This window comes from Cygnus atratus, chromosome 1, assembly GCF_013377495.2.
Source record: "Cygnus atratus isolate AKBS03 ecotype Queensland, Australia chromosome 1, CAtr_DNAZoo_HiC_assembly, whole genome shotgun sequence".
In the NCBI taxonomy this organism is placed as follows: domain Eukaryota; kingdom Metazoa; phylum Chordata; class Aves; order Anseriformes; family Anatidae; genus Cygnus; species Cygnus atratus.
The window spans coordinates 43065938-43081465 of NC_066362.1; the positions used below are offsets into that span (position 1 = coordinate 43065938).

The 15528-nt window shown below is 52.7% G+C and overlaps 3 protein-coding genes across 13 annotated transcripts in view; 2 read left to right on the forward strand and 1 right to left on the reverse strand.

Annotated features, from left to right (window-relative positions):
• The window catches only part of ZC3H7B (zinc finger CCCH-type containing 7B), a 45328-nt gene extending 40951 nt beyond the window's left edge, over positions 1 to 4377 (forward strand). For all 10 annotated transcript variants that reach the window (XM_035543907.2, XM_035543898.2, XM_035543900.2 and 7 more), the window contains exon 23: positions 1 to 4377. In XM_035543907.2, the coding sequence (XP_035399800.1) occupies positions 1 to 193 (193 nt within the window). In that variant the 3' untranslated portion in view covers positions 194 to 4377.
• On the reverse strand, positions 2798 to 12336 carry LOC118246651 (uncharacterized). Its single transcript, XM_050710779.1, has 5 exons — positions 12302 to 12336; positions 10602 to 10769; positions 8298 to 8451; positions 7925 to 8086; positions 2798 to 3971 (listed from the first exon to the last, which is right to left on the reverse strand). Exons 2-5 carry the CDS (start codon positions 10740 to 10742, stop codon positions 3817 to 3819), a joined length of 612 nt encoding a protein of 203 aa, XP_050566736.1. The 5' UTR covers positions 10743 to 10769; positions 12302 to 12336; the 3' UTR covers positions 2798 to 3816.
• TEF (TEF transcription factor, PAR bZIP family member) overlaps positions 11658 to 15528 on the forward strand; it is a 22310-nt gene continuing 18439 nt past the window's right edge. Inside the window, exon 1 of one of the 2 annotated variants that reach the window (XM_035543920.1) lies at positions 11658 to 12322. In XM_035543920.1, coding sequence (XP_035399813.1) covers positions 11941 to 12322 — 382 coding nt within the window. In that variant the 5' untranslated portion in view covers positions 11658 to 11940. The remainder of the gene's footprint in view (positions 12323 to 15528) is intronic. The other variant, XM_035543921.2, reaches the window with a different exon arrangement.

The window sequence follows — 15528 nt, forward strand, 5'->3', positions numbered from 1 at the left end:
GTTCCAGAAGAACAAGGCCTGCCCCGAAGGAGAAGAGTGTCGCTATGCCCACGGCCAGGACGAGCTGACGGAGTGGCTAGACCGGAGGGAGGTGCTGAAACAGAAACTGGCCAAAGCCCGCAAGGACATGCTGCTCTGCCCCCGGGACGACGACTTCGGGAAATACAACTTCCTATTGCGGGATGGCGTATAGTAAGGGGCCGGGGGGAGCCTGTCGGCTGGAGAAACGTGGGGTGGGTTTTCCGAGAGCGGCAGTAGCAGGGCGAGCGAGATCCGTGTCTCGCAAAGAGAACTTTTTCTTTTCTTTCGTTTTAAGATTTTGAGACGATTATTTATTAGTGGTGAATGAAAACGTGAATTTGATTCTCCTCGGCCAGCGAATGCCATGCTCACTGAGTTTGTGATCTGTCTTCTGTCCTTTCCCCCAAATTCTCCTTCCTCTCCATCTTCCTGTTTTTGCTGTTCATTGTTTAAATGAATGAATCTAGTGTGTACCAGGAGGCACATCGGAGAATTTCCCCTTGTCATTCCCCTGCCCTTCAGTTGGGAGTGTGGTTGCAGAGATCAGGAAGACGAAGCTGAGAAAAAGAGCTAGACGTCTGGTGAAAAGGGGACCATGAAGTTGATGTGCTCCTTTTCTCAGTGCTGCAAGAGCAAGCCCTGCTTATACTGCTGCAATTGGCCTGCTTTTCTGGGAGTTCAGTACCAGGAGAATTGGGAATTGAGATGCAAAGAAGGAAAGCCACTAGATCTGACCTAAACATCCGGGCTTAAACCCCTGATGAGTGTATGCCCCTGAGGCATCAACTGGAGTTGAAGAGGATAACAGCCATCTGGTATTAGCAGTGTAGCTAAAAGCAGCAATGTAACAAAACTGCTTGCAGTATTGGGAACTGAATTGTACGACTTTAGACTGTTTTGACTGACAGCACCCAGGAAGCAAATTGGTGACGCCCCATTAGACGTCTTTCTCAAGTGTGCAACGGGTTTTCGGGGTGGGTAGTTTTGGTTTGCTTTTTTGGCTGGCGCGACTGGTACAGGTAGGACTGAAGCCATCTAGAAGGTGTAGTGCAGACTGTGACACACCATCCATCACTGCACTCCACGCAGCAGGATCAGGCGGGAAGAAGGCTGTAACCAAAAGGAGCCTGTATTTCTCTGTCCGCTTGTGTCCTGAAGAGAGAGAGGTAATGGGGTTCCCTTCTTGCTCTTTAACTGGTGTGTGTCAGTCGTTATTTAGAGCTGTTTATTCCTGCACCACCAGAGGAATCGGGTGGGGACTGAACTCAGAGGACACCATCGTGCAGCATGAGTCCAATGCGGCGGGCCTGATTCTGGTGGCGTGTTGCTGATGGGAATCCAGCTGGCAGCACGCTTACGAGCACAGGTCTCATCCTGCAAGCAGTAAACACATCCTGTCTTGAGCTTCCCGCTCCTCTTGCAGTCCAACTGCACTCTGCAGTTTTATATGCATGGATGGCGCCACCCTCTCAAACACAAATGCATCTCCTTCCTGCCTTTAAGGGCAAGGTCTTTTTTTGTTCAGAATCTCCCAGGACAGCGGGCTCAGGGCCCTCAGGGCTGGCAGGCAGCACTGTATCCCCGGTAAATACAATCTAGCCATGTACCACCCGGTGCTTTGGCACTGTTGGCTCCCTCTTTTCCCTGCCTGTTCCCATATCCTTGGGGCTCCCAGCTTCAGGAGAGATGGAAATACGCAGGAGACGCTGTAGGGACAGCTGGCACCTTTCCAAACCAGCCTCCAGGTAGCTGCGTCAGCAACACTGAGGCAGTCAGGGCCCAGGAGCAGTGTGCTGCATGCTGGTCTTGGGTCTTCCCAGTGGTATGATGTGCCCCAAATAAGCCAAACGTGCCTCTGAGCTTCTTTCCTTGCCTGTAAAATGGAGATGGCAGTCAGCGGTTTCATATGAGCTTCCCTTCTTGGCTGTACAGCACCTTGAGATGCGGCCTGGAAGGGGCCAGGATTGTAGCACCTGATGACAGACGGGTGGCTTATGGTAGACCTGGGAGAAGAGGGAAGTGGTAATTTCCAGCTCTGCCCCTGTGAGGGGAGAAGGAGAGGCAGAAGGATCTGTGCTATGCAGAAGAAGAGTGGCCTATGCAATGTCACACACGGCCGTTTTTGAGTGGTCAGGTGCTGTGTTTTCTCCTCTGCTCTTTGCTGTAGCTGTCCGGATCGTACTTTCTGCTGGTGCTCCTTGTGTCAAACTGGTCAACTTGATAAACAGAGAGAGACCGGGGAGGAGGTAGGCACAGGCTCCTGGGTTATCTCGTTCTGCTGTTACTGGGCTGAGATGCCAAGGAGCGAATCTGGATTGGGGAATGTTGGCAAGTGTTTTTGTTTTTAAAGCAAACCTGCATCTCTAGTGTGACTCAAGTGTTCGCTGCGCCATGATTTCTCATACAATAACTTGTTTTAGGTTACAGAGTGGGTCGCTGTCCCCTCTCCCTGCCTCTGCAAGGAGAGCTGAGCTACTCGGCGGGGCCGAGGCGGGGAGAGGGCAAGCATGCGTGAGGGGAGGGAGGCCCACGGTCACGGGTGTTGCGTTGAGTATCTCTTTTTGTTTTCCCTGATATGATAACCTGGTCTGTGGTGTTGCAGTACTTTGTCACCAGACTTGTTTTAGTGTGTATATATGTGACCCCTCCCATGAAGCATATATACACAGGTATTAAATATATCGCTCTATATAATATTATATGTGTGTGGTATCGAAAGAATCTTTTTAATGAGGGTAAAGGAACAGGACTCGGGCCAGGAAACGCAGCATCTCCAGTTTTAAATATGAAGACTTTTATTTGGGTTTGGGAAAGGGAAATAGCAGAGGGGAGGGTTTTATATAGATAGGTATAAATTCTGAGATGGGACAGGTTTCCCTGGTGACGCTTTTAAAACCCCCTATGATGTCCTTGCAGTCCCATCTCAGTGAAAGAGTATTATACTGCTAACTAGTGAGTAAAGTTTTAATAATAAGGCTTTGCTTATATTATTTAAGGGGACATTGTAAAAGGCAGGAAGCTTCACACTTGGCTTCCCAGGCTCACTTTATCACATCAAGAGGGTTTTCTTCAGCATGTTACGTACTCTCAGCAGAAATGCTCAGCGCTCACGGCTCTGCAGCAGTTAAACCACAAGTTGTAGGGCTGCTTTAGTGGTGCATTCACGAGACCCTTTGATAACTCCTTCTTTTGTTCAATAATCCACGTGAGGGAAGAAGAAAATTTTGCAGCACAGAACCAAGTCCAAGGGTTATTAACAAAAGTGATGCTTTCACTTTATAACGTTAGAAGAAAATCTCATATCCTGTAAAATAACCACACATACGCACAGAGCAGACGCTTTCATTTAGATCAGCTTGTTAAATGCTGAAGGACTTGGTGAAAATCTTTTCCCAAATCCTTTGGTAAGGGCAGGGATTTAAGTCACGCTGGTGTTGGAGTGAACCTGACCTTTGCAGGGGGAAGAAAAATAAAATTAAAAAAATACCCTACTTAGTTTGTATGAAACTGTATGTCAAAAACGGATGGGTTTTAGCAAGTGAAAGGAAAAGATAGTAAGGGGATGCTGCAGTTCTGAGCTGGGTAGTAATGATTTCGAGTCCTTTAATATGTCTTTGTATTAATATAATTTAAGAATACCACGCTTTACTATTAAAAAAGAACTTAGTATCTTTCATAAGGTATAGTATCAGGATAATAATGTAGATGTTTTAACAACATTTTTGGTTTTGTTCTTAAATAAAAAAACAAACTTGCTTCTTTTAGCCTTTGTAATAGAAAATAAAAGTGTGCACTTTAAACCCTCTCCTGATACAGTGTGTGTGTGCGTTTTTCAAATAGCCCACAAAGCCTTTTTTCCTTACCGTATGGAGGGAAGCAAAGGGAGGACTTCTGGCACTGGATTGTTTGTGCTTTCTGCCATCCTTCAGTATAATCTACTGCTCTTCTTGCTGAGTGGAAAATTGCATAGATGTGTATTAACAGATTCTGCAGTTTTTCATCAGACACTCAGTTCTTGTGAACTTTAGATGTGTTTAAAATGTTTTGTTGTTGTTGTTGTGTTTTTTCCTTTCCCCTAAGCACCAAGAATGTACATGCTCTGCATTAACACGTAGTTTCAGATGTTTGGAATAACCTGTGTTTTGAAACCTCCAGTAACCAGGTCTCGTAATCACCTCAAGCTGGAAGTTGTTCTGCTGTGTAGACTGCTCTGTTCAACTGGGTCAGCCAGTTCTTTTGCCTGCCAGTGAGCACCCTGCCAGGGAAAATGCCCTTACTCCTACCCCCGGAGTCGTGTGCAGCTCGAGCCATGAGAAGCATCTGCGCAGATTCCCCCTGGCATGGTGCCGTGTGGTGAAGATCACACCTGGGGGACGATGTCAGTGTGAAAACATTTCCTAATAAAAACCTTTTTGCTTTTCTTCCTTTGCCAATCCGTCACGATGCAGATTAAATCTGGGGTTCTTGATCAAGTCAAAGCTGAAGATGTGGCAAAGACAAGGGGGTCCCATGGAGACACCCCACTACTGCTGTACAATCTGCAGGGAGACCAGGTCATACGCGGTGAGACCTGAGGAGGGGAAACTTGATAGGCATCTCCCCGATGCGCCTGGATGCAAACACAACTCGCGTCCTTCTGGTCAAAGGAGGAGAGGCCTGAATACGAGCTTGTAGTGCAGAGGGAATGAGATGGGTGCACTTTTCAGGTGCTAAACTGAGTACGTGCAATACAAAAGGCGTTAGTTTTACCCTCCACAAATTACTGAGACCCTGCTGGCAAGAGCAAATGTAGCTTTCCCAGTCCAATGGAGACCAAAACTGTCAAACTGCAGGGCAGACAAAGCATGAGGAGGAAAACAACAAAGTGTTTTCCTGGCACACTTGAACCTCAGCTATAAAGACCTCACCATGTTTCTCCACTGAAGAAAAGAAACTCGTATTTTGAAGAGAGAGGGAGAGGAGTGGTGAGCTCAGTATGCACACCCTCCCGGGAACCTGAGCAGACATTAAGGCAAGGGGCAGAGCACAAGGAAGGATTCGGGTCCTGGGGAAGAATGAAAGGAGCAGAGGAAGAGACCCCTGAGAGGTGGGAGGAAGGCTGCAAGGCGGGAGGAAGGCTGCATACTGAAGGCCTTTAATGCCACCCTGCAGCAGCCCAGTGGAGGCAGTTTGCCTTGCCAAGCCTGTAAGCTGCAGCCGGGATTCCTAAGCAGTTTTGCGACTGAGTCTGCCTTCCCACACCACAGAGAAACATTTCTGGGCAGTGACAGCAGGTGAGGCAAACGTGGTCATCGCTGTTAATTGTTTGCTGCAGCCGTTGCGCTCAGAGCGGGGCCGTGTTGCATCATGCTGTGTGCGAGGAGAGCAGCGAACAGTTCGTGCCCCGCAGGAGGTGCGCGGGTCACCCACGGGGGTGGAGGGCACGCAGTAGGAAATGCGTGTAGGCACTCGGTGAGAAAAACATTGGGCAGAAAGCGATGCGCTAAACAGTAAAAAGAGGGACGGGGCTGGATGGGAGCGATTGGTGTGAGGGGAAGTGGAGGAGGAAAGGCTGCAGGAGCGCAGGCTGGAGCAGCCAGCCATGTGGCGCAGGGCAGAGGAAGGTGCTGAACAGACAGCAGGGCACCTGTGGGGTGGTTCTGGGCATAGGTCTTCTTGGGGCTTCCTGAAAAGCTGCGGATGCTGCTCAGGAGCTCCGGCCTGTCTCATCCAGCCTCACCCCTTTCTCCCCAGGATGGCAGGGGAAGGGCCAGGGCCCATCCGTTGCCAATAACCTCTCCCCCTCACCGGCTGGATTCTTGCTTCCTGCTTCTCTGCGGCCCACTCGAGGCAGGAGCAGCAGGTCCTGGTGCCCCCAGGGCAGGGGTGTTGTTTCCTGAAAGCGGATCCTGGTGCAGCAAGGATGAGAGCAGGGAACAGACAGCTCTGATTGACTCGTTCTCCACTGCGGCAGCTCCCGAGACTGCCCCTTTCATGGATGCTCCTCTCTGCAGTTCAGCTTATGGATGGCAGCGGCCCAGAAAACCTTGTTTTTCTTTCTTTTCCCCCGAGAGCCTTGGGAAGTACAGACATAGCTGAGAGTCCCAGGAAAGCGGGTTATTTGTTACCATCTGGCTTAATCCTCCCAAAAATGACATTTACCCAGGGCTGAGATGGAAATCTCTAAACCCAGATGCCAGAGTGGATTTGGCTTGCTTGGAACCGGAAAAATACTCAGCGCTGGAGGTGCTTTTTCATGCATTTCTCTGTGGATTTCCTCTGTCTGCTTTAGTTGTGGGCCTTCGGTAGTGCTGGGGCCCTCAAGGCGGACGCTCAGGAAGGATGAAAAAAGCTGCATAGTTTCTCTAAATGAACACCGAGGCACGCTCCCCTGTTTGTACCCCAGCAAAGTTCAGCAGCAGAGAGGGAAAGTCCTGGTTCCACGGGAGGGAGATGGCCTCAATTTTCCTCAGCCAAACGGCTTGAGGATAACTGCACTGGACATCGCCCTTGAGAGCCGAGCTGGATTTTCAATACAGAAACAGTCTCTCCAAAAGAAACTTTCAGCAGCCCGGATTGTCTCCTGTTTAAGACCCCAACATTCATATTTTGGCTTTTGGGGATCAGCTGCAGCCAGCCTGCCCAGGCTTCTCGGCAGATCGGTTGTTTTCTTTCAGCTCTCCCATCCTTTCCCCAGACTGTTGACTTTTCTATCAGTCCATCGGTCTCTGACCTCTTCGGCCTCAGTGCTGCGGGGTCCCTGCTCCTGCCGGGGGCCAAATCGTTCCTGGGGCAGGTGAGTGAGCCTGGCAAGGGCTGGCTGAGATCATTTCGGCAGCCTCTTCGTTTTGAGAAGGAAATGGCTGCAGGAGCGTGCATCTTCTTGCTGCTCCACACAACCGTTTTCCCTGGCAGAGGGCCAGCAGTTGCTGTCCTTGGGTTTCCCCATCCTGCTTTAAACACCTTTGTTTATTGCTGCTCTTGGCATCTCAGGGGGCTCTGCCTCCTGCCAAGGGTCTGATAAAGCAAAGGCTTGCATGGAGAGCTCCCAAAGCCAGCTCTGCCCAGGCTCCCAGAGCATTTCCGGAGCAGGGAAATGCACAAAGAGCTCTAGGTTTCCTTCCTGCGCAGGGTGGCACAACTTCTGGTGATCCCATCTTTCTTACGTTATCTGCCTGCCTAACACCTCGTTTTCTGGCAAAAGACACCTCACAGGAAAGGCCACGTGCAGAACAGCAGAGCTCCCACGAACCTGGCTGCCATGTGAGCACGCCAGGAGTGGGGCATGTCTTGGCAGCGGGGTGGGAAGGAAAAGCTCATTAGCTTTTGGCACTCGTTTGGGGGGGAATTAGTTTTTAGAAATCCTTTCGCCTCAGGCGGGAGGTGCAGGTGGGTCCTTCTGCTGAGCCGTGCCAGTCACTTGGGGGATCCCAGCAGTGCCAACGGGGCTGCGGGAGGCACCTGTCCTGCTGCCAGCCCTGGCCCACAGAGAAAGCAAAGCCACCGCCTGTCTCTCTGCAGGGGCCGTATCCCTGCAACGTGGAGATGTGGGTGCCAAAGGCCACGCCAGGGCCAGCAGTGAGGAGCGAGGATGGAGGGGCTCGCTGCCCTCCTCCACGGAGGGACAGAGGCACCATGCACACATATGTATACGTGTGTTCGCATGTGATGCCCTGCCCGGGGAGGAGGCAGCCCGTGTGGAGGTGAGAAGGGGGCTCAGCGTAATAGCGTGTCCATGCCCCACACTGCTGCCACGAAAAAGGGTCACGCCCATGTTTCAGGCACCAGGTTGTCTTTAGCACCTTGGCCAATGCAGAGCCCCAGTGCTGCTTTTACCACCCTCAGCTATCCTCCTGTGCTGCCTTTTCACTCCTTCTCCCACCTCCTTTCCTTTCAAAGTAATCTGTTGTGGATGCAGACCCACCTGGTTCGGCCGCAGCCTTCCTTGCTGCCGTCATTCTGGGTGTCCTCGCAGCTCCACAGATGCCCATCACCTCCAGCAGCATCTCAACCCCATCGAAGAGGTGCCAGGATGTGGTCAGGCGTTCTTTCGGAAAGGTCCTGGTGAAATTCAACCTGCCGGCCTCTGCCAAGGTGAAAAGCAAAATGCTATTAAGGCCTACACATTATGCAAATAAATAGTTAAGTTCCCACAGTGGAAGCTGTCACTGGAGCGTGGTGTTTATTTGTCCTAGGAGCTAGTAAAAGAAAAAATAAAATTACGGATGTCTGGAAAGGGGCAGTGACTGACCTCTGGCAAAGGGTTTGCTTGGACAAAAGAAGAAAGAGGAACCCACCTACCAAGCTGTGGTTGGTGCAAGAACTGGGACCACCGAGACCGTGAGGGGCAGGCTCGGTCTGTAGGACCTGCAGCAGAAGACATCCCCGTGTGAGGTTGTATGGAAATTTCCAAACGATGGCTGTGCTGCTGAAGTGAACGGTCTCAGGTGACTGAAAAAAAAGAAAAAAAGAAAAAAAAAAAGCTGTTTTGAGAGCAGCGTGGTTTGTAAAGCTTCTAAAGGCTTCTACAGATTTTTGTCCTTTTTTCCGGGTACACCTCAGGGGAGTAGCCTACCTTGTCTGCCACTCAAAGTCCCCTCAGTACTGCTGGCTTCTGCCTTTCCCCTCGCTATTGCCTGCCAGGGGCAGCACGCGCTTTGGGGTCTCAGCTACCAATGCACGTGCCCCAGATCAAACCGAACAAAAACCAGCAGGTTTTTCTCTCTGAGGAGCCATTAATTTGACTCCCTCTTCTTCCTAGCTTAGCTGTCAGGTAGAAAAATGTATTTAAACCTATTTATCCCTTTGTCAAAGCGGGCAGTGTGTTCTGGGTACGGGAGGGGTGGATAGATGGATGGGTAGATAATACTGTTGTGTAAGCTTTGTGTCCTTGGAAAATCAGACAAAAACGCTTTTTTAATTTCTAAGAGGAAACGTTCCATTGGATTACTGAGCCAAGCTTTCATCCCGTCCGAGGAAGCTGAGGTAGCAATTAGTAATAACAACCTCTAATGCCTTTCTTTGGTTGAGCGTCCCCGCTGCTGGTGGGCTCCCCCCGAGCTGTGCTTTCGGCCACCTGTAACACGCAGCTCAGCTTCCTTAGGAAACATCAGCCCCAGAAATCAGTTTGCAGCCAGGTGCCACCACCTAGTAAAAGACCCACAGTGACAATTTGCACGAGTTTCTGCCCAAGAAGGCACCCAGGTGTGCCACCGTCTCGTGTTTTGGGGCTGCGGGTGGCTGTGAAGGACCACCGTGAGGGGAGGCAGAAAGGCAGCTCCAGAAGCACCGCTGAGGGAAAGATGACAACTTGGAGATCTGTGCAAAGAACCCCACTCACCAGCTCCTCGGGATAAACCCGGTTGTACTGGAGAAGCCCGAGTGTCCAGAACTATTCCTCGGGGCCTCGAGGTGTCAGGGAGGCAGGCCTGATAACCCTCCCAGCCGGTGATCGGCGGGTGCTGGTGCACTTCAGGCCTGGTGACAGCCCTCTGTGGAAAGATCCTTCCAAAGAAAGGAGCAGAATTAGGGTTTTAAAATAAAGGTACCCCTGGCCTGTACAATTTAAATAGGTTTTCCTGGAGTTTGGCCCTCTCTGTCATGTTCAGTGCACCCTTCTGTGTGCCACCCATTTAGGGCCAAAGCAAGTTGACTGGGGCTGGTCAAGTCTGTGAGAAAAATGTGCTGTTAGGGGCTGACCGGGCTTCTGAGTGATGGAGCAGAGCTGCTGAGACCTTTGCTGACATGGCATGACGATGAAAATAAATAACTCACTGATCTGATAACGGTGCAGCAGGCACAAATGATGCAATCTGTGGCCATGCCTGCAGCTTTCCATGGTGACACAGAGCCAACATTTCAACTCCATTCACTAAAGCAACTCAAGGGCTCTCCGTGGTAGGGACACAAGGGCAGACGGATGCTCCCCTCCTCTGCCTCTACTCCACAGCGTAGTTTCTGCCTCCCCAGGGCTGGAGGTCAGGGCAGTGTCGATGCATCCTACCAGTGATGCTACCCCAGTTGTTCTCTTGGGTGAGAGCTCAGTTTCTGGGGACTATGAATCAAGGAGAGTACACAGTGCTGGCAGGAGACTTTGTGGACGTGGCAAACACAAGATGAGAGGTATGTTCTCAGCTCTGTGCACAGTAACTTGTAAATATCCATTGAAGGCTAATAATTCAAAACCCTAAGTGACAATTTCCTCCCAACAAACCTCATTTGCCAAAGCAATAAACGTCAGTCAGTTGCAGCTGATGTGAAGTTTATGGGTGCCTCCAGACACGTGGTCAGATGTTTGTCCAGCTTTAAAGACAAGCCTGAGCCTGGGGCAAAACGAGGAGGTCCAGCTGCCCCTGGCACTGGGCAGCTACTTTACCTTGCCACCTTGGGATGAGGAGCAGGCCTAGGCATATATGACAGCAGCTCTCCCAAATGTTAGCAACGCCTGGCGGTATCAAGTGACCCCTCTCACTTTGCCTGGAGCAGCCAGAACGAGCCAGAAGACTCCAGGACAGGACACAGACCTCCTGACAGTCAGGCTGGGCTCCAGGACGAAGAGATGTGATCATTTCTCTTGCTCCCAGCAGCCAGAATCCACTGACCTTCGAAAACATCTGCAGGGTCTGTCTGCTGGCTCCGGCTTTGGGTGGGTAGAGGACACTGTAATGGGTGTGGGCTGGAAGGGGAATATGCTCCCTGGCTTCATCAGCAGTGGTTATCGCTGTCCGGCTGGTTTCTTCCATTCTTTTTTGGAAGTGGGAAGAGCAGACCTCGGGGAAAATCCCAAGAGGTTATAATGTAATTGTACCGTAATTAAGAATTCTACCAAAGAATCTACCTTGTAGTTTCTGAGCCTGGTTAGATTGGGATCTGGATCACGAAACTTCCCCAGCTAATTTGAAATTCCCAGCCACCCAGCCTGGCTAGGCGATTCTTTTTGGTTTCTATTGAGTTAAATCAAATGCACTTCATTATGGGACAAAACAGAAACATTGGGCTATTGAGAGTCTGAAAACCCCACCGTTTTTTAGCACCCCAAATGCTGGACCAGTGAAATGCTTCGTTTTAAGCACTGAGAAAAATCCTGACGACTTCACTCAGGCTACTTCCATGCCCAGCTGTGCTTGCTTTTCAGAGTTCTGCTGGACTGTGCCCGATCACAGGCACTCAGACCGCGGTGAGGCTGAGCCTCCTGAAATAGACAGGAGCAAGCCGAGAAATGAAGGCACTTCTGTTCTAATTATCGGGAAAAGAGAAAACCCCAGCACGTGTAAAATGCTCTTTCCCAAGGCAGATCCCCACAAAGAAGATCAGACCTTTGTCCTGCCTTCAGTCCACCCCTCCCCGCTAAAACCCCCCCGCTAACAGGGGGGGCTTTCCATGCTCAAGATCTTACTTAACCAGCTGTTACCGGAGTGTTTGCAGGGTGCATGAACTTGCTCGCGTTACATCACCGCCCCGAGAGGAGGCTGCTGGATTTCTGAAAAAGACTCTGTGTCGCTTCTGAGGCGAAATCCTGCATCTTGGGGCTGCCGCAGGCTTAAGAAAGATGCGTTAAGCTACTGATCAGTAGGGACTTAGCAGGGGCACACAGTAAGTGCTACATCATACAAACACGCTCCCTGTCTGCCTCCCAGAGAGCTGGAAAGTTAGCAGGCAGATGCAGGCACTGCGTGTACGTCTCTGGGAGGCAGTCTGCGCAGCTCGGAGCTCCTCGGAGCCTCCCGAGAGCCCTTTTGGGGGAGAGGATCCGTTCGCTGCTGCATTCGCAGCCGACGTGCGTACCCCTGACTGTGCGCGCGCTTTTTTTTTTTTCCCCCTTTCCACAACGTGTGTATTTGTTACAACACCTTGGGAAGGAAAAGGGTGCTGCCTTTGCAAAGTTAGATAACTGGCCCAGTTCTTCGCAGTCGGATTGGCTGCGAGGGGCCCTGTAAAACCATGCTGGCCAGCAGCCCGGCCCAGCCCTGCTCGGCTGCAAGCTATTTCCACAATTGGCCACTTCAGAGCGGGAGTGGGGGAGGTGAAGACAGCTGGGCAAACTGCATCTCTGCCAGGCTGCTTCCCTTCCTCCTTGGGTTTTCTCAGGAGGGGTTGTTTGGCGCGCCCGCTCCGGGCGCCTCCGAACCCCTCTCGCAACGCCCAGGCGAGCGGGTTGCGGCGTTGGCGGCCCCGCTCCCGGCCCTCCCTCACCCGCGCAAATCAGTCCCGGGACAGGACATGTCAAGCTGCAACAGCGCTGGGGGCCCCGCTGCCCTGGACTTTCTGGAAGTCCTGAAGTCCCTGCTGGAGTACTCCTTACCCTGGACCAACAAAATGACAGGTAGGATGGAGGGAACACGTGCTCGGGTGTCCGGTTTGCTTTCTGCTTCCCCTCGTCAGGTTGCAGGGCGAGGAGGGGGCAGAAGAGCTCGTTTGCTGCAAGTTTTTCAAGGGTGTGCTTCCTCTGAGAGCCCAAGTGAGTCGGGCAGCGCTGGCACGGAGCGTGTTGTGCAGCTAGGAGGAAAACCAGCAGCGATGGATTGATTACAAATCAGGCAGGAGTGCTGAGCTCCTGATCCTCTAAATCTCCCCGCTCAGCTACTTCCTGGAAACCCTCAGAGCTTTGTGTGCAGAGAAGGCTTGGGCACAAACCCCTGTGCTCGCGTAGGAGCAACTTCCAGGATTTCCATCCACGCTGCCCAATGGCTAATAACCGCTCAGCCCGCAGACACTGCTGCTCCCCAGACGTGGGCTGCCCTGGGAGCCCGGCTGGCGTGGGGCAGGCTGATTCTGTGCAAACCTTGTGCTTGATGCTGCCGTTGGTTCTCCGTGGGAAGCTGGGGTACGAAACAAAGTGAATGTTGTGTTCTCTTCGCAGGGGCACTTCTGTGCTCCTGGGCAGTCCCGCTCTCTGTGCGGCCTCTGAGAAAACAAGTGGAAATGACCCAGGAGGTTTTTTAGTCCGGGCTGACCGATTCTCTCTTGCTGGGCGCGCTCCAAGCGCCCATCACGTAACTCGCCGGTTTTGGATAGGACGCCACATGCCCTCGGCAAGCTGCTTTTTGGCTGTCGTGTTTGAACGTTCGCTGCCGAGCGCTGGGGAGGTGTGTGGGAACACCTTGGCACAACAGGCTCATGTCTAGGCATGAGCGAGTCGAACTCACAGAAACGAACACGCGCTGAGCTGGCTGGTGGGTAGGGAACTGCCAGCAGGACACGTGGACGGCTCGGCAGTCTCGAGGCACAGCGCGACCCAGGCGTGGGAGCAGAGAGCCAGACCCATGGTGCAGAGGGGAGCCCTGCTATTTCCCCGGGGTGTCAACGGGAGAGAAGGACGCTGCCGTGGCGGTAGAGGAGCTGCCAACACCTGCTGGAATACAGCAAGCCCCGTGGTGCCCGCACGGCTCCCTGTGGGAAAGGGGAAGGGGGAATGCCCACACCTCCCTGAGGCTTATTTTGTCACATCGCTCTGCTGCTGCCACCTGCGAGCTGGCTCCCTCCTTCGCCGAGACTTTGCCCGTTACCCGCCGTGCTTACGGGTCACTCAGTGTGACGCTGCGCGTCGGGACCAGGGCGTGATTTCAGGGCTGACTGGTGCCCAGGTGGAAAGCGGACCTGGCTGGGAGGAGGTGGAGATGGCCAAGGGAGGCTCACGTGGCGCAGAGCCTTGCTGTGGCTGAGCTGAAGTTTGGCTGGCTCTCCAGGACCTCTGGTCTCCACAGCCAAGTGGATTGAATTAATCCAAGGGAGGAGCGCTGGCGAGATTGATCTGTCTGGTGAGCTGGAGTGGGGGCTGGGGGGGATCAATGATTTGCAGAAGGAATGATTTAGTTTTAACTGAATGTGGCTTGTTTGGCAGCTGAGGTTGCTGTTTTGTGGTAGCTTTCTTCCTCAGTTCCAGGACCACCCTGCCTCTTAGCATCACCTCCCGTAACCCTCGGAATTGTCCTTGTTATGCCGCCTCCCCGCCGAGGCCGGTGTTGCCATCGTGGCCCTCCTCTCACAGAGCTCAGCGCTCACCTCCTGGGTCTCCATACCTACACACCACTCTTCTGGGCTTGCTGGGTCCCAGGCCTCTGTCAGAAATGCGTTCTGCTATTCAAACCTCCCAGCGGGGCTTGCTGTACGTGTCCCTCCCCACCCTGTGCCTAGCCCTGGGCTGCTTCTTGCTTGCCTCCCTGCTGCATCAAAGCTGGGCTGTTCTGCATCATCTGTCCCCGAAAAAAAAAAAAAAAAAAAAACAACAGCAGCAACAGCCACGGCTGCTGCATTCCTCTCCTCACATTGTCCTCCCCTCTTCCTTCTCAGCTGCAGAGCACAATAAAAAGTGTAGAAGACCAGGCAGATCCCAACTCAAGAAGGTATTAGCTGATGGTGCAACGTCCACCTTGTGCTGGCTGTGACTCAAATCCCTAGTCCCAGCCTGAGGCAGCGAGGAAAAGCTCTTAGAGCAGCCTCCCTCCTTGCTGGCAGGGCAGAGCTGATGTCCGGGCAGCGTGCTGTAAGAGGAAACCCACAGGAATGCTCCCCAGGAACTCCTGCCTTCAGGCCCAGCAGCTAACACTCTGCAGGCCAAACCCTCGCCAAGCAGAGTCACAAGGCAGGGGCGGTGTGGCATGAACTCAGCGTTCAGCACCTACTGAGCTGGGGTGGAAATGGGCTGGAGAAAGAACACGGCCAATCCGAAGGGAAAAGCCCTGGAGGAAAGGCCCCTGAGTGTGGTAACAACCTCCATTCACACAGACATTACCCAGCAAAGCCCTTGCCATTTAGACGTGCAGGGGGGATGCACACAGAGCCAGTTCCTTGAAGGAGCTCTGTAAAGCACTGAGACACGGCACCAACCATTCCCGGGGGCCTCCAGCGTCAACAACAATGGAACAAAGCAACTGAGAGAGCTGCAGCTGAGTGGGGAGCCCACAGCCTGCCCTGCTGTGGCAAAGTCCCCTCACCCTGTTCCTAGAAGCCGCTCCCTCCCAGTCTTGCTAGGTCGCGTCCTCGTTACCACCTACCATTTAGCTGTTCACTGGGTAAAAGCTTCACTGCGAGCCCCCCGCCGAGCTGTGTGCGCTGCCTCTGCCACGTGTGGTCTGACATCTGCCTTTCATTGTCCCGCGTGAAGTGGCATCTCTCCTCCACCCATGTGCTCATTCCTTCTGCCAGCTGAGCTTGGCAAGGCAGAAGGAGCCTGTTGAAGGCACGTGGCAGCCCCGGAGCACACCGGGCAGTGGAGCATGACCTGTTCTGTGTGCTGCTTGCAGCTGGATTTATCGGCCGAAACCCTTGCTACGATGCATTAACCTGTGCTGTTCCAGCCTCCTGACCGCCTCCTACATTAGCAGGGTGCCTCTTTCCAAGCGGCACGTGCCCAGGCATTGTATCACCCGTTCTCTGCCAAGGAGGCAGCAGATTCTGCCTTGTCTACACAAGCAGCTGGCATTTAGGGTAGCATGGGCTCCTTGTCTGCCCAGGTTGGATGGAGACATCCCCTGGTCCTCGCTGCAAAAAGGTAACAGGGGAAAGCACCTACCACATGCGACTTCCAAG